Here is a 25,440-nt window from a genome sequence, read left to right as displayed (position 1 = left end):
CAAAAATGTTTCAAAAATATGTTGCTCCTTTTATCTAATTCCAAAATAATAGCACAGTTTGCCATACAAATTGGAAGCGCAGGATCTTCCAATGTGTCCAAAAATATAACCATCTCAAAGAACTACAGAGAGCAAATGGAAAGCATTCATTTCAAAAATCTAGATAGAAGCCCAGACAAACATTCCATGTCATGGCTCAGATGTACATTAAATGCCAAGACTTTAGGATAAGAGAACAGAAAATGAAAATCATAATATCCACGTCCAACCAGAAAGTATTCATACCTATATAAGTAATTTTAAATACCTGAGATGAGAGATTTAAATACTTTAAAAGCACATTGCCAGGTTTTACTTACAAACACCATCAATGTAATCCTTCAAAAGGTTTGCATCTGTCAATACCCAGAGGCCACATTCCTAGAAAGAAAAATTTTAATTTTCTTTTTTTACATGCTTTTTTTTTATGTTATATCACCATACATTACATCATTAGTTTTTGATGTAGTGTTCCATGATTCATTGTTTGCATATAACACCCAGTGCTCCATGCAGAACGTGCCCTCTTTAATACCCATCACCAGGCTAATCCATCCTCCCACCCCCATCCCCTCTAGAACCCTCAGTTTGTTTTTCAGAGTCCATCATCTCTTATGGTTCAAGTTTAAATGCTCTGTAAAATGTCACAGCAGTTTCCGATACTCTTAACTCACTCTTGTTCATTTGTTTTTATGCAAATGTCAAAGTTTTTTTTACTCTATCTCATTTTTGAGAATTTACATATGTACATGAGCATTCTCTCTCCCTCTATACACAGAACACACACACACACACACACACACACGTTTTCCATTTGCTTTTAAAACTGGAAGGATGATTATCTTTCCATTTCAAATTACACTTATATAACACGCTGCACTTCACCAACATATTTAATAAAAGGTTAACATTTCATTATTCAGATAATTAATTCTGAAAGTGTTTGCAATAGTAAAAGATATTAATACCTTTTCAAATTATGTAACAAACTAAACATACCTGAAAAACTGCAAAAGAATTCATGAACATGCCTAAATAATATCCTGTGTTATAAAGTTCCAACTCATGGACCACCTAAGGAAAAGATAAAATATATGGAATGAATTGAATCGTATCAACCTATTCTGCCCTCTGCCATACTCCTTGTATGTTACTTAGGTAACACACAGCCCACAAGCTTATCTAATTTGAAAATGACACAAATGGAAGAATAAAGAATATTTGAATGCCTTGTTCATGATTCAATCAGCTAAAAATACATTTCTTCTTTTAACTTATTTTTACTCTGTTCAGTAATCGAGAGTTCCTAAGAAGTGTACGCTTGAGAGGCGCCTGGGTGGTTCAGTCGGTTAAGCAGCCGACTCCTGGTTTCAGCTCAGGTCATGATCTCAGGGTCCTGGCATCAAGCCCTGCGCCAATCTCCACATTCGGCAGGGAGTCTGCTTATGGATTCTCTTCTCCCTCTGCCCCTCCCCCTGCTTGCTCGCATGCGCATGCACTCTCTTTCTCTCTCTCGCTCTCTCTCTTTTTCTCTCTCTAAAATAAATAAATAAATAGGGGCACCTGGGTGGCTCAGTCGGTTAAGTGTCTGCCTTCGGCTCAGGTCCCAGCTCCCTGCTCAGTGGGGAGTCTGCTTCTCCCTCTCTCTCTGCCCCTCCCTCTCTTGTGTGTGCTCTCTCTCTCTCTCTCAAATAAATAAATTAAATCTTTTTAAAAACAAATAAATAAAATAAATAAATCTTTAAAAAAAAGTGTATGCTTGAGTTTTGCCCAGAAAGAACTTAAATGTCACTGGTTGACTAAACCAACACATAGGGGTCAGCATTGAAAACAGCCCATACTTTTGGCAGATAAATGGGTTAAATCTGATGGTTAATATAAGTGCTGCAAATGTCAGTTAACTACATTTTTTTAAATAACAAAAAGAGGCAATTCACAAAAAAAGAAATGCAAATTATTCAACCTCACTGATAATCAAGATAATGCAAATTACATCAAGGAAAGTGTTTTCAATATTGAAATATTTACATGATCACATTAGCAATGCTATTTTTTTAAGAACAGCATTCCTTGCTAGCAAGAGTGAATAAAATAGGCTAAAAGAGTGAGTGAAGTTGGCAGCTCCTAAAAAAGCTAAACACAGATTAGAATATGACTTGGTGGGGCGCCTGGGTGGCTCGGTCGGTCGTTAAGCGTCTGCCTTCGGCTCAGGTCACAATCCCACGGTCCTGGGATCGAGCCCACATCGGGCTCCCTGCTCCGCGGGAAGCCTGCTTCTCCCTCTCACACTCCCCCTGCTTGTGTTCCCTCTCTCGCTGTGTCTCTGTCAAATAAATAAATAAAATCTTAAAAAAAAAAAAAAAAAATGACCTGGCAGTTCCATTCCCATGTATATACTGAAAAGAACAGGGACTCAAAGAGATCCGTGCATGCCAAGGGTTCATTGCAGCATCAGTCACGTAAGCCAAAAGACAGAAACAACTTAAACGTCTATCAAGAGAAGAATGGATACACAAAATGTGGTAGATACATACAATTGTATATTATGCAGCCATAAAAAGAAAGAAAGTTCCAATAGGTGCTACAACATGGATGAACCCTGAAAACCTTAAGCTAAGTGGAAGAAGGTAGACACAGAAGGAAAAATTTTGTATGATTCCACTTACATGAAATATCTAGACTAGGCAAATTCACAAAGACAGAAGTAGATTAGAGGTTGCTGGGGTGTGGGGAAAGGGGGAAATGGAGGGTTACCACTTCATGGTTACAGAGTCTCTGCTTGGAGTGATGAAAAAGTTTCAGAAACAGATAGTGATGATGGTTGTACAACATAATGAAAGTCATTAATGCCACTGAATTGTCTTTTTTAAATGGTTAAAATGGCAAATTTTATGTTATAGATATTTCACCACATTAAAAAAGTTAAGATATGATACCCTTTATGGTAACTATTCCAATGCATCTCCCTTATTAACATTAGCATTAACCAGACAAATTAAGAAGAAGGCAGGAATAAAAATCATGGAAGATTCTAAGCACAAGTTTAAAAAACACCCACGTTTATTGCTTCTTCTTTTTTTTTATTATGTTATGTTAATCACCATACAACACACTAAAATTAAACACGTGCATACACTGTTTCCGCCATGCCAACCACCACCACTGCTACATCCGTGGTAAGCAAACATGGTGCCAGCATCCAGAAGAAAGCAATAGAACGAGAACACAGGATATTGTATCTCAGCAAGCTGGCAAATACAGTCAGCCCAACTACCGGCAATGGAGAGAGGCAGAGCCGGACATAACGGAGAGAAAAGGTTTTAGGCCCATGACTCACACTCTGCTACGGAACACAAATGCACGCAAGATCACCTTCTGCTGACACTCCCGTGTGAATCAATGGAATTATCCAGGAAGAAACATCTATCTCAAAAAGAAATTCTCCTTTTCTCAGTGGCTCAATAAAAAGGCATTGCCAAAGCTGCAGCAAAGGCTGGTGTCTGAAATTATTTCTGGAAGATCTAGCACACTTAAATTTTCCCAAGGTGTTCTCAGCACCACTTATAAATTTAACAAGAACAAAAGAAACCACAATGGTCTATCACTACGGGCTCCTGACACCCTCCCCCAGAGCCAGCTCTGGAGAAACAATAAAAGCAAGTAGGAAACTCAGATGAGTGGTGGGAGAAAACCCTGGGAAGAGTGAAGGATATCTTGAATTGGTGTGTTGGGAGGAAGTGGATGGCAGAAAGTGCGAGAGGCAGACAGTCTGAGGAAAAGGTTTTTGAATTCTGCTCTTGCTTCTTTCCCGGGGGGAGCGTCAGGACCATCATGGCTTGCACTTGCACTGCCCAAATCGGCAGCTGCAGCAGCAGTCTGCACTACCCGTTGCAGAGTGTCAGGCAGGGAATACCAGTCAGCACCTCTGCCCTTCTGGTGGGACAAACTGAGGAAAACCTGGGCACAGACCCATGGCCCCAAGCATTCACTCTTCCTCTTGTCCTCCAAATTCGCAGGGCTGCTGCATCATAATCTTAAGAGACTGCCTCTTCTTGGTGATGCTTTTCCCTAAGAGCTTAAAAGTAAAACACTGAATAAAAGCCAACAGCACACAGGGAGGATCAAGAGTAGTTCTCTAGTCCCTGGAGCTTGACCCTTCCCTCTCTTTTTTTTTTTTATTAAAGGTTCTTATTTTGGTTTTTTTTTTTAAGATTTTATTTATTTATTTGACAGAGAGAGACACAGCGAGAGAGAGAACAGAGGCAGGGGGAGTGGGAGAGGGAGAAGCAGGCTCTCCATTGAGCAGGGAGCCCGATGCGGGGCTCAATCCCAGGACCCTGGGATCATGACCTGAGCCGAAGGCAGAGGCTTAACAACTGAGCCACCCAGGCACCCCTATTATTATGCATTTTAGAAATAAAGAAACTGGGGCTCAGAGAGTTGAATTTTCTCCAGGTCACCCAACTAGTGTGTGTGTGTGTGTGTGTGTGTGTGCGCACGCACGCGTGCATACATACACAGGGAAACAAAAATGAAATAATAGATTTAAGAATTTAGAAACCCATTAAATGAGAGATATTACTAAATTCAGTTAAATCAAATGCAAAATGCTATAGACTTTTTAGAATAATGTGAATTTTTAAAAAGTCAAGAGAAAAAAAATGACCAACCAGCTTTAAAGGAGTTTTTTTTTAAAAAGGGGGATTTAGAGGGGTGCCTGTGTGGCTCAGTCGTTAAGCGTCTGCCTTGGGCTCAGGTCACGATCCCAGGGTCCTGGGATCGAGCCCTGCATCGGGCTCCCTGCTCAGCGGGAAGCCTGCTTCTCCCTCTCCCACCCCCCTCCCCCGCTTGTGTTCCCTCTCTCGCTGTGTCTCTCTATCAAATAAATAAATAAAATCTTTAAAAAGGGGGGGGGGCATTTAGAAAAATTAGCTTTATAGACTGAAAATTATATATAATATTTGTCAAGTGGATTAATTTACAACAAGATGACCAAATTAGCCTAAACATTTATATCTTTCCTCCTATATGTTGTTAATCACTATACTTAATCAATTAATAGACCTAGGTTATACAATCTAGATTTCAACTGACAATGGCACACAAGGATATATCAAGAGCTTACAAATAAAAATGAAATTATTAATGAATAGGGGATTAGCTTATGTAACACTAGATATTTATATATTTCTTGGTTTATAAGTTTTCTGCAGATTAACATGATTTCACTCCCTCAATATACTACAAATTCCTGATTCAATAAGACTGTAATTATATATAACCATTATGTATAACCAAAACAGAAACTACTTCAAAATTATCTAAAGCTATCTTCTCCAGTGTCATCCAAAATTATACAAGTCAATTTCCTAGTACTTTCTCGAGAGTCTTAAATTCAAATACAGCATGAAAATGAGGGAAAACTCTAGATGGCATCTCTCATCTAAGACAGCAAAGACACTTCACCACATGCAACCTCTTTCCAACATAACAACCAGAATGCAAATCCTTTTTATTTGGAAGCTTTACTGATGACTGACTTATACTTAAAAGGAACTAATGAAATTCCCTTTAGATATTTGAGGTAATGCAATAAGGTTTCCTTTTTGCTCTTTAAACATGTATTTTTGTAAGAAAAAAATAGCTAAACTCACATTTTCCATCGTAATATCATTTGAGACATTCATCAGATTCACGCTTTTGTCAACGGCTACAATCCCAACTGTCGAGTCTGGCTGTGTCACAGAGATCCTAAGAGAGACTTTCTCAGATGGTTCAGCATGAGCTTTACTCCAAAACAGCTTTATCTAAGAAAGGGATAAAACAGGACTGATTTATTTGACTTTTTAAAAAGCATTACTTACATGTCTTACCAACATCAGTTCAGTGTCTCAAAATCTAGCAAAGATTCTACATTTGCCTTGACTGAGGGATCATTCTAAAACCATACATAAGCCTTCTACAGGGAAAGAATTTTTTTAAAAAAAATTTATTAACGGTGTTTACAAGTCATAGAACCTCCCACAGTGGCATAAATCTGATTTAGCCTTCATTTCTCTACCTCTCCTCTTCCCTTTCTCCATCCCACACCCCTCAGCCCCCAGCCAATGTTAAAGAGAAGGCAGCAGTGTTCTCTGGGACACCTGGGGAAGGCCAGGATCCTGGAGGAGGAACAGGGAAGAGGAAAGAAACCAGAGATGCTCACATGCTGGTCACCTGAACTTAGAAGTGAGTCAAGTGAGAGCTCCCCTGGGGACTCACAGAACTGCCTGGGCTGGGAGCAGGGGGATGTCTTTCCAAGGGAGGAGGTGAACAGACCAAACACTAGTTAGGCCCAATGCTCTATGTCTCCATGGCCACCTGAACATCCTCTGTTCATTACATTCATCAAAGCATGGTCCTAGCTAGTACTCCTTAAAGAGCCTCAATCATCTCAACAGGGTGAAACTGAATGGCTTTGTCATGAGGCTCCTTCCACCTAGGAATGTTCATCTTGTCTAGCTCTATTTCTTTTTTTTTTTTTTTTTAAGATTTTATTTATTTGACAGAGAGAGACACAGCGAGAGAAGGAACACAAGCAGGGGGAGTGGGAGAGGGAGAAGCAGGCCTCCCGCTGAGCAGGGAGCCCAATGCAGGGCTCGATCCCAGGACCCTGGGATCATGACCTGAGCTGAAGGCAGACACTTAATGACTGAGCCACCCAGGCGTCCTGTCTAGTTCTATTTCAATAGGCCACTGATGCAGTGACTGTATCTCCTGACCAAGATGGCCTTCATGTTCCCCTCGGCTTGACTAAACATCAGACAGGCTTCTTCCTGATTAGCCCCCAATACTCCCTTTTCTTACAGCATTTACTTTAGAAAACTTGCAACTGTAAATTCTTTCTCTGCCCCTTTGAAATGTAAGTCTTCTCCCAGCCCCTTGACAGTTTTACAACCCAGGACTATCTTTCTCAAGGACCTGAGAGTCAATCCTTTGAAATGTAGTCACCAAAAAAACAGAGTCCCTGATGGATCTTTCCGTCTCTGTGGCAGACAGGAGCCTAACTTATACATTGCTAGTTAGCAAACACAGATGGCCTAATCACATTGACCAATCTCCCCTTGATGTCCTCCAGGACTTTTCCACAAGCTCATCCTCTGCTTAAAACTCTCCTGCCTTTTGTTTCAGTGAAGTTGAGCTCAATCTCTCTCCCCCTACTGCAATAGTCTTGAATAAAGACTTGCCTGTTCAACTTGCCCAGTGAAATTTTTTATAAAACTATTATCTAGTTTACTTTTAGTTTAAGTTTCTCCACCTATACCCAAAAGGAAGGGGAGGAGAGCAACATGTTCCAAACTTGCACTTCTCACTCTTTAACTCTGTACCTCCGAGACCCCATGGCTTCAAGATATACTTGCGTATGGACGATTTCTAAACCTCCATCTTTTGTGCTTTCCACATCCTATCCATTTATTCCACAGTCATTACTGAACATCAAAAAGACTCACTAAGACGAACCATGAGAGACGATGGACTCTGAAAAACAAACTGAGGGTTCTAGAGGGGAGAGGGGTGGGAGGATGGGTTAGCCTGGTGGTGGGTATTGAGGAGGGCACATTCTGCATGGAGCACTGGGTGTTATATGCAAACAATGAATCATGGAACACTTCATCTAGAACTAATGATGTAATGTATGGGGATTAACGTAAAAATAAAAAAATTTTTAAAAAAAAAGACTCACTAATTTTCTCTTGCTTAAATATAACCTCTTTTCAAATTTATAGTTTCTTTGTGAGTAATGTGATAACCATTATATAAAAAGTAAAGAAAGAGTGGTGCCTGGCTGGCTCAGTCAGTACAACATGTGACTCTTGATCTTGGGGTTATAAGTTCGAGCCCCACGTTGGGTGTAGAGATTACTTTAAAAGAAAAAAAAAGGCAGAGAAATATATTTTTGCAAATATAGCTGAAACTATATTTCTTATCTTTCATATCTAAGAAATTTCTTGGAATTATGCTACTTATACACTCCACTTCCTCAAAGCCAATAACCTCTTACACTAACTTTTTTAATACTTGGCCTCACTCTCAAAGATGTACGCCTCCTTATCTAAGCTGACTCCTACTTTAAAATTCATCTCTGTCAATCCGTGCTCTAAAAATAACAGAAGATAGCACTGTCTTTGAAAAAATTCTTTATAAAATGAAAAATAGAGGTTTGTATTTTATCTTGACAACCAGAGTTAGTTAACCATCATTGACAAAATGCGAAGATGACTACTGCAACCTCTCAGAATTTTAACAAATTAAGCAAACAGGAATGCTATCAAAGGAATTGTACCCCACAATCAATGCTTTTAAACAATGACTATTTTGTTTAAAATGAACTGAGAAGGCAGCAGCTTTCAGTGAGAACAATGGCTCATTTTATTATACGTGAGATGATTCAATTCCACCAGGCACTCTTGCAGCCAGCTTACTTTTCAAAGTTGGGGCTCAAGGGGGTTTCCTAAACAAGCTATATGCCCTAAGCTATACAAATCCCTGGTGCTTTTGGAGACCAAACTCCACACAGATCTCCACATGCCAGGTAGCCAAGCTTACTGTAAATCTGTCCGGGGTGAGTTTCCAGGCTGATAAAATGGATAAACCAAACCTGGGCTCTGCTTCCACATATCACTGCTGACGGCCTCCCTCCCTCCCACACCCTTCATTTCACTCTCACGCCAATATAAAAACCACACAAATTCTAGAATCGCCTCTGGAATTCCATGCTAGAGCAATATCGACTCCACCATTTGAGAAATCCTGAAATAGCCTCATGGAATTAAGTTAAAGTCTTAAAGCCAAGAATCATAACTTACAAATAAGACCCACACTGCCCAATAATTCCACATGTGAAAATACATATGTAGTAACAATATGAAGAGGTTTAACCATAGTTCTGGAAATGAACATAAATCTCTAACCAATTTTGTTTAGTGATACTTTTCTAAAGAAATACTAACATTTCTCAGACTTCACTAATGTGAAGTTTTCTTCTAACATCATTACCTTAAATCTTACCTTATTTTTAAAAACAAGCTGAACAGGAATTTTGAGAACATCATTTATAATTTCCCCATCATCTTCAATATAATACACAATAATACAGGCTTTTGGAGCCCAAGAATTTTCTGGTGTTAAAGAGAAGGTTGTTGAATTTTGCTTGCCTACAGCCACCAACTGTCCCCTGGATACTACCTGAAAAGAAGAGAAGAGTTCCATTTTATGCCAAAGCTAATAAGAATCTCAACTGCAGCTACAATCATAATAATTTCAACCATACACACAAATCATTGACTTAAACCAACTTCAAGCCTTTCTGAATGCAAGGAAACTTCCCTGACCAACATGGAAAGGACAAGCTAGGAAACAGAAAAGGATAAGATAAAGAAATATTGACTGAGACAACAGTACCTTCACATTCAAGAATCTATTTTTGAGCAGGAGAAATATAGAGCACCACTGGGGAGAGCCGGATGAGCAAAATTCAAGGCTATGGGTAGCAAGTTTGTTTTGTTTTGTTTTGTTTTTCTCATACTTTGTAATTTTCTACAATAAATTTAGATGGATTATCTGATAGAAATTTAAATTTTAAACAGATTGCAAGATTTAATTATCCATCTTAAGTTGGAAATGCAAATACAGGTGAAGGAAGAAAAAAGAAATTTTGATTGCAATATAAAAAGGGCAGGCTAAAGGATATAAGACTGAATTTTAAAAATTAGTGAGTACAGACATAAGGTAGATATCATTCTCGATGATCCTATAACAAATAATAAATTTAAATTCTGTAAGAGATTACCATATAGCTTAACTCCTTCAATCGCTTGTTGCCACTAACCACCAACTCAAAAGGTGATCCCACCTAGGGGGGGAAAAAAAAACTTATTTAATAAACACATATGAATGGCAAAAGAGTACAATTATACTGTAATTGTAAGTGATTGTAAGCATTACCTTTATATTTTCATCTCTTGTCTTTAGCTGGATGTATGTCTTACTGGGAGACTTAAACATACCATGAACTGCCATGCTACTCACACTATTAAGAAAAGAGGCCTATTAAGAGAAGAAAAGGGAGCTATAAATTTTAATCTTCAGTAACACCCTGAGAAAGAATACTATATTTTGAACAATTCCTGAAAAGCAAATTCACTTCTACTTTTTTCTTGCAAAAAAAAAAAAAAAATGTTCCCCAGACATTGGATCTTCACTTTATAGCTTATATTATAAAGAAAGTGACAGCTTTAAAACACAGAAGAGGGTCTTCATCACCATAATCTAAGAGAAAAAAGCATAGTCCTAACTTATTTCAGAAATAAAAGTACATTATCAAGAAACACTATGACAAGAGAGAACAAAATGAGAAAGAACTCCTTTCCCTCTCTCCACAACACAGAATTCATTTACAAGCAAGAAATCAGACCAACCCATGTATCTACCAGTAGTCAGAGTAACACTCAAAGGACCAAACCTGTGGCAATGAAAAGAAAGATAGCAGGAATGGTTGGGGTGTCTCAGATGAGCCACTCTGAGAAAGAGCTCAGCAAAGGAGTATAGGTTTAAAAAAATATTTTCCTCTTTCATTTCAGCTCCTGCCAAAATATACTTTCAAGTGATTGAAAACCAACCTAGGCTGGGAATCTGAGGAGCTTCTTCATCATATCTTCAGAGCGCTATATTTTACTGTGTTCTTCAAAATGAATCTACAAGGAAGCATTTGGTCCACCCCTCAGCCACTGTTACTAAACTGCTTATAATGCTTTCCTCCATTTTTTTAAATAGAAACATGTGTTTACTTCCTACTTCCTGTGCACTTTGACCTCTAATGGTTTGAGTGCCTACCATGAGATTACAATTTCAATGATCTTGTTGTAGTAAGACAATGATGAGAAACAGATGGTACCTTCAACTGTAGCTCACTGGAATCATCCAGGATTGGGAATTCAATCTTAAAGATTCCATTTTGGGGGAGGGTAGAATTTATGATCTGGACAGCTTCTGTTTCCTGGTTTCTACTGTCCCATCTGCTCCAGTACTCAGAAGAATTTTTCTGTGTCACTGTTATAACTACATTATTTCTTCTTTCTTCAAAAGTCAGTCGATTGCCATCAGCACGGGTTACCTTTACCTAATTGTCAAAACACAACATTTTAAAAACAGGTAACAAGAAAAGCAAAGGTTTTAAGTTCAGTTGAATCCAGTCCCCATCTGTGCTATTCCAATGAAACTGAATTCTCAAAAACTGTTGGTAGCACCCTAACTTCCAGATGAAGTAGTCTCTCTCTAGAAGGCTTTCAACACCACTGACCATTCCCTTCTTGATAGTTTGGCTTCTCTTGCCTTCCATGGCTCCACAAGAACCTTCTTTATTTCAGAGCCCTCTTTCTGCATCCTCACAGTGTCTTTTTTGGGTTCCACCTTCCTCTCCCTAAACGTGGGAATTTGTCAAGGCTAAATTATCAGTTATCTGTGCTTCTCTTTTTCTCAAAGATCTCAGCACTCCTACTGCTTTCCTCACCTTGCTCTGGAGCTCATACTCAACACCTCCAATTTCCACTTGCAGGAAATTTCTACTTAAATATCCCTGTCAACTCAAATTCAGTGCATCTATAACTGAGCAACCATCTTGCCTCTCCTATTTTTGCTAACACCACAATTCTGCCAGACTTCACATTTCTCAGTTTCCCCTCCCTATACCCACCTCCCAAATCCAATATATACCAAGTCTTGTACTTCTCTCTTGTGTCCTCTCCACTTGCACATCCCCGCCCCCCCTGGAGCTTCCTCGCCACCTCACACCTGGGCTGCAGCCATCCTCCTACACACAGCCCCCATCCATCTCCCTGGAATACCACTTTTGCCATACCCCTCCCACATTCATAAGGCTCCCAGGCTCTTCACTGCCTAGAGCATAAAGTTCAAAAACATGCATGTGTCATTTAGGATCCTTGACAACTCCCCACACGTTGCCTCTTTTCTCTCTCACCACTCCCAGACACAAACTCCCTGCTACAATTGTACTGATCTAGGTGAATGCACCTGAACTTGCCAAGCAGGGCTCTTGCCTTATCTCAGTTCATCTTGCTCCCCATCTCCCATCCCCACAACAAACATTTAAAATCCTACTGATTTTGGGCACCTGAGTGCCTCAGTTGGTTAAGCGTCCGACTCTTGGTTTCGGCTCAGGTCATGATTTCAGGGTCATGGGATCGAACCCTGAGTCACACTCACACTCAGCGTGGAGTCTGCTTGAGATTCTTTACCCTTCTTATTCCCTCCCCCTCTGCTCCTCCCCTGGCTCACACGCACATTCTCTCTCTCTCTCTCTCTAAAATAAATAAATGAATAAAATCTTTGAAAAAATAAAATAATATCCTACTGATCTTTTAACAAATAGCTTAAATTTGCCCTTCCATAAAGCATCCTTTAATGACCCTCGTCCCTATCCCAAAGCCAACTCTTCCTCCCAGACTCTCATTTCAAAGTTACCATTTGCAGCCTCAAGGGTCTTTTTCTTCCTTTTTCAAACTAAATTATATTTGAAATCAGAAACTATCTAAAATTTCTCTTGATCCATTCAATAAGAAGTCATACCCTCTTTCTTTAAACCAGAGGTCAGTGAACTAACTAACTATGGCAGGCAGGAAAGCCGAATCCAGTCTTTTTGTAAATAAAAGTTTTACTGGAACACAGCCACCCTGACCTGGCTACAAAGTAGTAAAGACTTCTTTCATGCTACAATGGCAGAGTTGGGTAGATGTCACGGAGACCATATATCCCACAAAGCTAAAAATATTTACTATCTAGTCCTTTGTAGAAAAAGTTTGCCAACCCCTGCTTTAAATCACTACAGAAATGTATGCATGACAGTGACCTTATCCTGCTTTAAGTCATACTTGTGTGTATGACTTGTCACCATCACAAAACTGTGAATCCAGGGTAGAGACTGGGTTCTTCTTAGCTCTGTAAGCCCCACCCAGCACCCTGCCTTGCACATTGTCAAAATTCACTCAGTAAGTGTTAACTCAAGGGGAAAAAAAGAGAGAGAGAGAGATTTGTTGATAATTTTTAATGCAACATCTTTGTTAGAACTAAAATTAGTGATTATGAAAATCAAACTGAAATTGAAATTTTTTGACTAACACCTAATTCTTTCAAGATATTTATAAAAGCTTCAATGTAGCAATCCAAATCTAACTTAAATTCCTTATTAAATAAATTTTGAGGAAAATAACTTTTGTTGGAGACCACCTTTTTAAGAAAACTTAGACAAAGGTCATTTGGGAACAATTCTACATATTTCATATAACCAAGCGGGAAAAGTAATCTATCTACTTTGGGCTTAATTTTTTTTTTTTTTTAAGATTTTATTTATTTGACAGAGAGAGACAGTGAGAGAGGGAACACCAGCAGGGGGGAGTGGGAGAGGGAGAAGCAGGCCTCCCACCGAGGTGGAGCAGGGAGCCTGATGCGGGGCTCAATCCCAGGACCCTGAGGTCATGACCTGAACCGAAGGCAGTGGCTTAACCAGCTGAGCCACCCAGGCGCCCCTTAATTTTTTTTTTTTTGAAAAGCGCTGAAAATATTATCTGCCATTCTGTTTCATTAAACTGAACTTGTTGCTTTAGATCATTAATAAACACGCCAACTTACAGTGGCTGTGAAGTTGAGAGATGGTTTCAAGACAGTAGCATAATCAAAAAATTCAATGATGTAATCATGTTGCTTGAAAAATACATTAGAGCTTGCATTTCTTGAGATACCTGTTTTGGAAATTGCACCATTTAGAAACCAAATGTTATACTTCACCAACAGCTTCTATCACCAAAGTTTTCTATCTATCTAAGCTACTTCCCCAAGGAGTTAATGGGGCACAGAAGCCTCATTCCCACAGTGGCTTGGTCATAAAGAGAACCATACAGTTCTCTTACAGCCTCCATGAACCCCTCTAAGCACCACCACCGCTATGCCCATCCATAACATGGACACTGCAGATTAAGGCCACCGACTGAATCATTTTTTGCTCTTTCGAGGTTTGGTGAAAGCTGTGGATAACAACAGAAAGATCCAAGCAATTAACCTTTATTTTATTCTTGAAAAAGAAAACTGTCCATGAGCAGACAAGAGCTCAGAAGATGTTAAATGATTTTTTTTTTTTTAAAGATTTTATTTATTTATTTGAGAGAGAGAATGAGACAGAGAGAGAGCATGAGAGGGGCGGGAGGATCAGAGGGAGAAGCAGACTCCCTGCCGAGCAGGGAGTCCGATGCGGGACTCGATCCCGGGACTCCAGCATCACGACCTGAGCCGAAGGCAGTCGCTTAACCAACTGAGCCACCCAGGCACCCCGATGTTAAATGATTTAAAAAAAAAAAAAAAAAACAGAAGGTGGTTAGTTAGCTGAAAAGGTAGGACTTGCCATGTAGTTTCCAGGTTGAAAAGAAAGCAGAAATGGAGGAAATTACAAATACCTATTCCATGTGGTTGAAGCACAGACTGTGGTAGAAAAAGGTATTTCCCCCCAAAATTTAAAATTAAAATTAAAAGAAAGAAAGAAAAGAAGTTTCCCCTTCATAATGAAAACACTCTGCAACTGACACTAATTAACAGTCATGACAATTTCAGAATTAAGTAGCGTCTTTAGAAAGGTTCCCAAATGAATGTGCTAGTTATAATAAGAAAGGAGAGAGAGCAGCACATAAATAGCTTTACCTTCACTTCAAAGTCTACAAACCTGTAAGTGATTCTGTCACTGTGGCTAAAATTTCTACCGGCCCAGGGGAAGACAGATACATGTGTTCAGAAAGCCCTTCTGAAAAATCCATTACTTTTTTCATCTCTTCATCATTAAAAGAGAAGTTTGCAGATCCATTTATCTGTTTTGTTCAAAATAATTCAATTTTATTCTTCACTTTAGCAATTCAAATTTTAGAAATAAAATTCAAACTAAGTCACAAAAATATGATGGCTCTGGAGTATAAATGAGTAGATTCTCATTTGTCCAATTCTAGAAAACTCTTGATTTTTCTTACACTCAATTCTTTGTTAATTCTGTATGAAATCTTATTTCTAGTAAAAGTATACTTACAGTGTTTCCCCATTAGAAGTTATAAGATCTCTGTAAAAGTTACCTTAAAATTTTTTGTAATATTTTTCTTCATGCCCCAAAAGGATAAAGGTAAAAATGTAAGTGTTACATCTCCTTTCACTGGCTTCCCATATGTATACCTGAAAAATGATATATTTTTTTACATTTTCAACTTGATATTATCAAAATAGCACATGAAAATATTACTTTCAAAAAAAAAAAGAAAATACTACTTTCAATAGCATATACTGGCAATCCAACTTAAAAGAATTATATTTTTAAAAATACTCTCACTGCAAATTTTTAAAACTAATCACACCTAGGAATATCATTAATAAATGATGATCCTTGAAATTAAGTCTCCAAAATGAGAAGACTTTTAATTACAATACTTCAAAACAGTTCATAATACATATTTTACCTCTAACCATTTTAGACACTCCAGAGAAACTGCAAGTGCAGTTTCCTGTCCAAAGATTTTTTTTTAAGTTACAAAAATGTTTTATTCCTAGAAATCTAGACTGGTCATTTAACAGCATGCCCAGGACACTTCGCAGCTTTTGAACATTTTTAAATGGTAGTTGAAATTGCAATCACCAAGACCCACTGTTGCATGTTCCAATATTAACCAGAAGGGTTTATTAGACAATACACTGGGGCGCCAAGTGTGCTCATGGCTATCAAAACTTGGATTTGTGCAGAAAAATGTAAAAGAAGAGTAATTTTTTTATCCATAGTATCAAAATTATCTTTTTGAGTCAAATCTCCTCTCTGCTGCTTTACATTCTATGTATTAATTTTATCCTCTCTCCTGATGGGAAAATCTCTTCATGTGAAAAAGAGAGGCAATCTTTGGTAAACCATTTTACTGCCAAAAAGCCTTTTTTAAATGTATTTCCTGGGTTCCTTCCATTTCTATTGTGTAATAAATGCTCAGCCAAATGTGGAAGTCAATTTTGCTTTGCATTCTATAAATCTAACAGTAAACTCCTGCTTCCTGAATCCATTAGTTGAACACAGAAACATCCCCTCATCTGGATCAACTCAATTCAAAAGGCAATGATATAGTACATTCCAAATTAAGGAGAATAAAACAAATATATTTTCAAATGTATTGCCTTCCAAACAAAAATAGTAAAGTTAGTGGAAATCCTGGTCAGCAACTTCAGCACCAAATTCATTCATTCAAAAGAGAGTCCTCGAAACTTAACAGGAAACTTAACAGTTCTTGTATCTTGTTAAAGATTAAATAAATGCATAAGGATACCAGAACATTATATTTTAAGAGTTCTATCACATGATAGTACAGGGGGCTTGAAAATCCAGACATAATTTAATGTATTCTCAGATACAAATATTTTTTATTTTTGTTTAAATGTGAAGCAGATTTAGCTTTCTTTGCCTCAAGCTGATTATAATAATTATGAAACAAGGTTACTGACAATTATTGTCCTAAATAAATCTGGGAGCATGTGGAATAAACTAATGATTCAGAAAATAATAGTTTGACAAATTTTTTTTATTTTTCATTATGTTCAGTTAGCCAACATATAGTACATCATAAGTTTTTGTTGTAGTGGTCAACGATTCATTAGTTATGAATAACATTTTAAAAAGCAAATCAAGCATATTCTAGGGTAGTACCATTAACAAAACAAGAATTTTTTTAAATAGTCATAGCACAAAAGGTTTACAAAATGACACCTAAAAAACTGAACCTGCCAGTATAATTCATGTTTCTCCCACCTTTTTTTCCATGTCATTTCCAAGATACAAATGTCTCATCAAATAATAAATATATTTAAATAAACCTTAGCCTAAAGAATATTTGTTTAGATTTTACTGTCTGCAGAATATATAGAAATAACTAGATGTGTGCTATGTTATTTTCTTTACAATCCTCTAGAACCCTCTGTGGTTAGTGGAAAAAGAGTCTATCATTTTAATGAGGTGGGAATAGTGAGCAGATGTTCACATCAAAGCCAATAAACAAATGCAGATTTTTATTCATCTCAGTTAAAGATTTCAAAACCAAAAAGAGACTGTTAACCTTCTTCTCTGGGAAATTTCCAGCAATGCTCTTCACCTTAACTATGCCTTGATGGGACAGATGGCTACTAGCAAAAGAAAAGCCCAAACCGTTTATTATCCACCCTTGGATCATCATCCTCATCAACATCTCCATCTTTTCTGGGACACAGTATTTATGGAATAGGTCTATGCCAATTTTTATAGACTGATAAAAGCCTCTGCTGGTCAAAAGATTTCCTTAATCTGTTACAAAGATGTAAAGTATATCCTCAATGTGAAGGTAAGCCAGCCCCCCACAATCATGTAAAAGCCAATTCCTTGCAACAACCTCTTAATATACATCTCCTACTGGCTTTACTTCTCCTGTGGGACCTTGACCGGCACAGGTCCTAAGGAAAATGATGCAAGTACAATGTGGTGAATGCTAAAGAAATACCAGGGGTCATCACAATGGTCATGTTGTTCTCAGCCATTAGTATTTCGAAGAGGCTCAACAAATGAGAATCCAGATGAAACTATGAGGGTTCTTTTTTTTTTTAATCTAACTGGCTTTATTAAGCAATTCGTGAATGGGCAGCATCCCGTCTAGCAAGTAAAGAGATGCTCCTATAAGAGTTCTTACAGGGCTAGCAGGGAGGAGGGTACCAGGGGATCCACATCCCCCCAAAGTTGTATATAAAACTTTCTGAAGAGTTACCAGAGTTTAAGAATCACTGTTTTAACTGATTGTAGTGAATCCCTGGGACAGCCCTGAAAACCAAAAACCTGAAGCAAAGAAGGTATCCATACTCAACCCAATCCATGAGGACACTGATGGTTTGTGTGGATTTGCACTCACTGTTTTATAAACTCTAGTCAAAGAACTCAAAATAAAACCCAGACAGAATCCTTAGCCTTCAGCTCAGATCCAGGGCAGGATAATAATTATGTAAAATGCAGGCATTTATGTATTTTCTAAACCATAAATCCATCCACAGTACCCAAATTCATATTGGAAGCCACCTCTTAGTTGAACACAGGCAGAAAACTAAGTTGGTATATAAACTGTAGACACATTTTTGCCTTTGTGTTGCAGGGGTTTTACATGTTTTTTGTTTGTTTGCTTGTTTGTGGGTTTTTTTGCCAAATAAAATCTGAAGCAGGAGTCTTCACAATGTTTTGTCTATGGGCTGCTCCCATCAGGAGACTCACTGCCCATCACTTGCCTCACCAAGAGAGGGATATGGCAATGAGAAAGCAGTGAGAGGGAGTCCAGTGTTTATCAACTATTATAAATGAATTCTGAAACTAAATAAATTTCAGGAACCAAAGCACAGCTATTCACACATCAAAAATGAAAGCTACATAAGATCAGGCCTGGAATAACTCCAGCCTACACTTTGGGGAACTGGTAGTCTGGGACTCTGAGGATGCTTTTTGCCTCCACAAAATGAAACGCTATGCTGGTCAAGCCAGTGGATCAAAATCATGAGAGCCATGATACATCTATCATACACGTGGGCTGGAATCTCTCCGTATACATCCACTGAAATGACAAGGAGGGTGAACTCCTTACTTGTTTGCTAACTGCAATAAGATAACCAAAAGCCTCCCCCAAGATTCAACCTCCATTATGGACAGAAAAAAATTTAAGTTTGAAGAAGAGGTAAGTAGCCTCGATCCATGTCAGCTGAATGAGGGATAAAGATACAACTTTTTTTAAAAATCTGGAACAATCTATAATGTAAATCCCCTGACTAGTATCAGAAAGATACTCGTCTGTGGGAAATATTTCAGGATTGGATCAGCTTGGAAGCAGGCAGGTGGATACAAAGACCTGTACAGACATGTTCCATGCTTAATTATTTATTACAGATATTTGTTTCCTGTGCATTGCAGTATTTTAATAAGCAGAACATGCTGCTAATATTCTGGAGTATATAATGAGCTCTTTGTCAGTTTTATAACAGTAGATAGCCATAAAAAAAAATGATACTCACTTTGCTATGACAGTACCATTTAAGCTCCTAGAATTCAAAGAACAATATAATGGTGTCTGCAAAGTAACTTCAAATTTGGGCAATACTGGAAAAGAGAAGCAAGGGTAAATATCTTAAAGAATCTATTTTCCTATCATTTTTAGCTTATCAAAATAAAGACTACATTGTTCTAAAGAAGTCGACAATTGGTACTATTTGAACTTAGATTCCTTAGAATCCAAAGACACATTAACACACAGATGAAAAGCACTTCATTTCACCCAAAATGAGAAATCCTTACGAGGCTGATGACTAGACAGTGACAGTGGGGACCAGTTACTATGGACATGTGTGTCAACGGAAGCTTCTCATCGGTCGAACCTGTATTGTATCCAGAACCCTGAGCCAAGGCATCTGAATGGTGGGAGACCAGGCATCACCCATTCATTAATGCTCCCTTACTGCTTGTTAAAAATACTTCCACATCACGTGGTAAACAGTTGCTTCTAGAGCAGCCCTTTTCCTAGGACTACTCTCCAGCATGGTTACTAAAAGCACACCCTAGGGCCCCAAGACTCTCCCTCTACATGGTACCATATATGTAGTCATACAGAATCCTTATTCTTCAAGACAATCAAAGGTGAATCTGGTGACAATCAAATGGAATGGATTGCTATGAAGAGAAAGTTGTGTAGTAGGATTTCTGAGTTAATCACCAAGATACGGCTACAAAGTAATGATGCTTTTCTTGTGTGACAGTGATTCCTGAAGGCAATCCCAAAGTTAAAAACCCTTACTTTGGTCAGCTTTATATAATTAAGATGTGAAATACTTTATAAATATGAACACTATTTGATATAAAGCATACCACCAGAGTAAAAAAAAATTGTATCCTTCCGGTCTATAGACATTTTTTTCTCAAACTTCACTAGCTAAAGAAATAGATCAGTCTCATTACAAAGCATCTCACCATTCAAGTAACACAAGAGAAGTATCAAGAAGGCCAATGGGTCAACAATATAGATCAGACCTCCAGTTCCAAACCAGGCCAAAGGCCCTTTGTATGTCAAGATAGTCCTAGACAAATCTAGGACTGGAGGGCCAAAAAAGCCACATGATCCACTCAGAGGTGAAATTTCCTTAGAACAAAGAATTCAAATGTCCCCTCCTCAAACATCATAGGTTGGCAATCAATTCCCTACCTCCCCCATATCCAATTCAACAACATATAATCACCCAGCACCACCTCTATGTGAAATGAAAATAGCCTATAAAAACCTTGGCCACCTCTGATTTCTTCTTCTAGATCAGGGCTGTCCAAAAGCAATAAAATGTGAGCCACTTGTGTAATTTTAAATTTCTAGTAGCCACATTTAAAAAGTTAAAAGAAGCATGTGAAATTAAATTTTGTAATATTTTATTTGATGCCATATACCTAAAATATTATCATTTCAACATGTACTCAATATAAAAAATTACTATTAATGAGCTATTTTTCTTTCTTTTTTTAATTTTTTTATTTTACTAAGTCTTCAAAATCTGATTGTTTACCCACTTAGAGCACATCTCCATTTGGATTAGCCACACTTCAAGCACTCAATAGCTACATGTGGTAAGTGACCCCCAATTTGAACAACACGGTTCCAGATCAGGGATTAGTAAATGATAACCAGCATGAGCTAAGCATAGTTTTTACATTTTTAATTTGTTGGGGGAAAAAAAAATCAAAAGAAGAATATTTTATGACATGTGAAAATTATAGGAAACTTTCATTTCTGTGTCTATAAATAAAACTTCACTGGATCACAGCCACATTCACTTACATATTGTCGATGGCTGCTTCCTACTACAGTAGCAAAGCTGAGTAGTTATGACAGAGACATATGGCCCACAGAGCCTAAAATATTACTATCTGACCCTCTCGAGGAAAAAAATTTTGCTGATCCCTGTTCTAGTGGATCATGAGACTTAGAAGTGATGGTGCTGTATGAGATATGTGGACCCTGAGCCACTAAGACGTAAACAAACTACCTTCCAGAATTTCTGTTGCCTGAATGAGACACAGTGTCAAAAAGTGACACAAATCAAATGAAAAAGCTCATGCGTAACCTCAAAACAGCCATCCAAATCAAAACTAATAGTCAGACCCTATACTAATAGATGAGATCCTATTCTTAGCTTTCCTTCCTCTCCATCCACCAACAAAATATCGGGCCATGATGTTTTTATCTATGTATGTCTAACTGTTATATAAATGTGACACCTGCAAGAAGAGGATTTGCCCTAGTCAAACAGACTGTCTTTACCAAAGCCAACCAAATGAAAAATATGGGAAATAACTGTTATGTTTAAAAAAATTACAAAAATTAGGGCGCCTGAATGGCTCAGTTGGTTAAGCGACTGCCTTCGGCTCAGGTCATGATCCCGGACTCCCGGGATCGAGTCCCGCATCAGGCTCCCTGCTCAGCGGCGAGTCTGCTTCTCCCTCTGACCCTCCCCTCTCTCATGCTCTCTGTCTCATTCTCTCTCTCAAATAAATAAATAAAATCTTAAAAAAAAAAAAATTACAAAAATTAAAATATGTTAAGATCACAACAAAGTAGAAAAACAAAAAAATTATGCATAAGAGAGTCCACATAATGGGACTCTAGGTGATCTGTTTCCTATATTTTTCTTTATAATGACCTTTATATCTTTTACAAATGAAAAAATATATTTAGGTAGGCCTGTAAGAAACACCAGGAATGTACTTCACTAGCATTTTTACTTTAAATAACATATCTCTTCGAAATTTCTCTTATCTCTGTGGAAAGGAACAAATATTTTTTTCTTTCAAAATGAATTGAAGAACTCTTACCATATTCTGAAACCTGAAATGATTGATAATATGTCTGGTCCTATCAGGAGAAAGAAAAAAAAGACAAGAAAACATATGAGTTATTTAACTATTTTTGCTTGCTTACTTACCTACATAAAAAGATTTAGGGAATTATTTTTAATTGCATTTATAATGATTTAATGAGCAAAACAGTTAGTTTTAACTTGTGGAAGTTTATTTTTAGTCATCTGTGACATGAAGCCTGTGAGATTTCATGAGTTTTTCCTGTCAATTCACTAACATAAAAAGGTGACCTGTCTCTATATTTCACCGCATATCATGTGAACAAACTGCTTAATTCGACTTCACTATTTGTGAAATGAAAACTAGATTAAATTAGATAGTTCAGAAATTTATGAAGCAAGAATAAAACGTGTCAAACCATGACTTCAAATTTGTTTTGAATATCACTCTCAAAAAAACCAATGGAGAAAATAAAGTTATACATAATTCAAGTATTTATACATAATCAAAAATACAAAATCATCTTGGACCAACATCTTCTCCCTTCCATTTTCTTGTGCAAACCTTAAAACAATACAATACATTCTACCTTATTTTAACAAATATTGTTAATTATTTCTTTTTCTAAGATCAATAAGAAAATATGTGGCCTATAATTATTTCATATTTTCTAATTCCCCATATTTCTGTCCACCCTAAATCCATAAGTAACATATTAAATAGAACCTCTTTGAAATCACTAAGTAGTTCCACTAATAAAATTTGTATTCTAAATCTGATTCCCTATGTTTATCAAAGCAAATACACAGATGCAACTACAAAATATTAGTTTTTTTAAAATCATTCTTTGTTGGGGCGCCTGAGTGGCTCAGTCGGTTAAGCAGCTGCCTTCGGCTCGGGTCATGATCCCAAGGTCCTGGGATCGAGCCCCGCATCGGGCTCCCTGCTCGGCGGAGAGCCTGCTTCTCCTTCTCCCTCTGTCTGCCGCTCTGCCTACTTGTGCTCTCTCTCTATCTCTGTTAAGCAAATAAATAAATAGAAATCTTTAAAAAAAAAAAAATCATCCTTTGTTGGGTTGCCTGGGTGGCTCAGTCGTTAAGCATCTGCCTTCGGCTCAGGTCATGATCCCAGGGTCCTGGGATCGAGCCCCGCATCGGGCTCCCTGATCAGCAGGAAGCCTGCTTCTCCCTCTCCTACTCCCCCTGCCTGTGTTCCTGCTCTCGCTCTCTGTCAAATAAATAAATAAAATATTTTTAAAATAAATAAATAAATAAATAAAAATAAAATCATCCTTTGTTAATCTAAATCAACTGTACAAGTTATTTTTTAATCCTAAAAGGACAGAGTTCATTTCAAAGTATAAAACAAATGTAACCACTTACATGCCAACAAAATAATTGTCTAAAACTTGACCTCGATGATGTCATTTAAAGTAGATCCCAAAGAAATTGTGTTGATCAAAGTCTTAAGAATCTACACATTTGTGGCTTCTATCTTAAATTGTTTTCATGTCCTATATAGGAATGTTACAAATTACATGCTTTCAGTTCATTTATAAATTCTGATTTGTCATCCTCAAAAATCAAATCAAGAAGGTAATCGACCTGTATTCCTTATTTACTCATAAACATCAGAATTCTGGTCATTAAATTAGTTTTTGCTTTATTCCTGAAGCCAGCACAGGTGATGCTATAGAATAAGTAATTTCATGACAAAGATGATGTCTCCGTCAAGTTAAACTCATATTGCAAACACTCAGTGAGCACTACAGGCAAAACACCGTATGAGGCTCTATAAAGGTAAATTACAGTCTTCAGCATAGGAGGGTCAGTCAGGAGATAGAGACATAGTGAAGAGCAATAATGCATGACTGACAGTGTCTTGCAATTTCATGCACTGTGCTTTAGCTCCTATTCTCCCCCAAGCTTGACCTACACATACTTCCATCTCTACTCATCTCCCAAGACTTAGCTCAAACATTACTGCTTCCCTGAATCCCCAATCTAAAAGCAATCTCGGCACTCTAAGCCTCCATGCTCTTTAGTTTTTCCTTCTCTTTTCATCCTGTAAAAAGTGTATCATAAATATTTACGTATGTAGTTCATCTTGCTGCAAGTTCTTTGAGGGCTAGGTCCATGCTGGATTTTTTTTATCCCTCATAGTTCATCCCTTGAGGTGCCAACCTAAGAGTGTCTAATATCAAAAAAATGCTCAATAAATATGTTAGATTAAGTAAATAGTAGTAGCTTTGACAAATGTAAGAAATAAACTAATTTGTTTGGGCCTACTTTAAACAACAGCCTTGAAACCAAGTTTTAGGCAATTCTTTGTTTAACACATAAGTAGTTATATGAATTGTATTTGAAATGAATTCTCCTTTCCTACTTCCTATTTTCCTATATTCCTATATTACTCATCATCCCTGATAACTCCTGGATTTTCCATCTATTTACTGTCTCCTTCTCCTTCATTCAGTCTATAAACATTTTCAACTCTTCTATTCTCTTGGTACTCCTAAGAATCTTTCTGATTCCTTCCTTGTTTCCTTAGTGGTCTTCTCTTTCTGCTCCTGAAATGTTGGCCCTACCCACCCTGAGCCTGATGTTCTTCCCATTCTTCGGACTCTTAAGTGAGCTCATCAGCATGCATGGTTTTACTTAACACAATATATTATAACTATCTGCTTAGTATCCATCTCCTGGAACAGACTATGAAATCATTGGGGGCCCAGCACCTAATTCAGCATGCCCTCAATGTTTGTTGAATGAATGTATGTATAAATGAATGGGCAAATGGATTCTTGTCCCCAAGCTAGTTCTTACAGGGCTCCTCAGCTTAGCCTCAATTATCATACAATATCTCCTCCCAGAAATTGAAATAACCTTCTCATGAGAAGAATCAGACAACCCTGAAGAGACACAGCCATTTGTCAAATGGCCCACAGAGTAACCCTAACTCTCTGCCCTGTATATGGAAGTAATATAAATGCCAAGGAGTAGAATACGCCAACTGCATGGACACTAAAAAAAAAAGCAGCAAAAAGTGCTTCTTTTCACTGTCATTTTCAATTGTTCCAATAAATCACGAAATCATTTTGTAACTGAGCGCTGACAGGGTGCTTTGTACCGGATGAGGTTTTCCCAGGGTGTTTATAAGTGGTGAAATGCAAAACAAGAAATAAATTGGGGGCGGAGCAAGATGGTGGAGGAGTAGGAGACCTGGATTTCGTCTCCTCTCAGGAATTCAGCTGGATAGGGATCAAACCATTCTGAACACCTACAAACCCAACAGGAGATCGAAGAAAAGAAGAGCAACAACTCTCTCATCAGAAAAGCGACCACTTTCTGGAAGGTAGGACGTGCGGAGAAGTGAATCCGAGGCGATATTCGGGAGGATAGACGGTGGGGGAGGGGCCTCCGTCGGCCGCTTCTGGCAAGTGATAGAACCACGGA

General features: G+C 37.9%; 1 protein-coding gene across 1 annotated transcript in view; it reads right to left on the bottom strand.

The window, feature by feature from the left end:
• CD109 (CD109 molecule) overlaps positions 1 to 25,440 on the bottom strand; it is a 127,651-nt gene that overhangs the window by 42,020 nt on the left and 60,191 nt on the right. The window contains exons 6-17 of the mRNA XM_034991609.1: positions 22,004 to 22,043; positions 19,168 to 19,252; positions 15,201 to 15,297; positions 14,804 to 14,945; positions 13,723 to 13,832; positions 10,973 to 11,197; positions 10,024 to 10,125; positions 9,869 to 9,931; positions 9,088 to 9,264; positions 5,694 to 5,846; positions 1,039 to 1,113; positions 360 to 420 (exon numbers count right to left, since the gene is read on the bottom strand). Coding sequence (XP_034847500.1) covers positions 360 to 420; positions 1,039 to 1,113; positions 5,694 to 5,846; positions 9,088 to 9,264; positions 9,869 to 9,931; positions 10,024 to 10,125; positions 10,973 to 11,197; positions 13,723 to 13,832; positions 14,804 to 14,945; positions 15,201 to 15,297; positions 19,168 to 19,252; positions 22,004 to 22,043 — 1,330 coding nt within the window. The remainder of the gene's footprint in view (positions 1 to 359; positions 421 to 1,038; positions 1,114 to 5,693; positions 5,847 to 9,087; positions 9,265 to 9,868; positions 9,932 to 10,023; positions 10,126 to 10,972; positions 11,198 to 13,722; positions 13,833 to 14,803; positions 14,946 to 15,200; positions 15,298 to 19,167; positions 19,253 to 22,003; positions 22,044 to 25,440) is intronic.

This window comes from Mirounga leonina, unplaced genomic scaffold (genome assembly GCF_011800145.1).
Source record: "Mirounga leonina isolate KUSES-001 unplaced genomic scaffold, KU_Mleo_1.0 Mir_53, whole genome shotgun sequence".
NCBI classification, from domain to species: Eukaryota; Metazoa; Chordata; class Mammalia; order Carnivora; family Phocidae; genus Mirounga; species Mirounga leonina.
The sequence above is the reverse complement of the archived record's forward strand: the minus strand, read 5'-3'. Positions and strand labels throughout refer to the sequence as shown.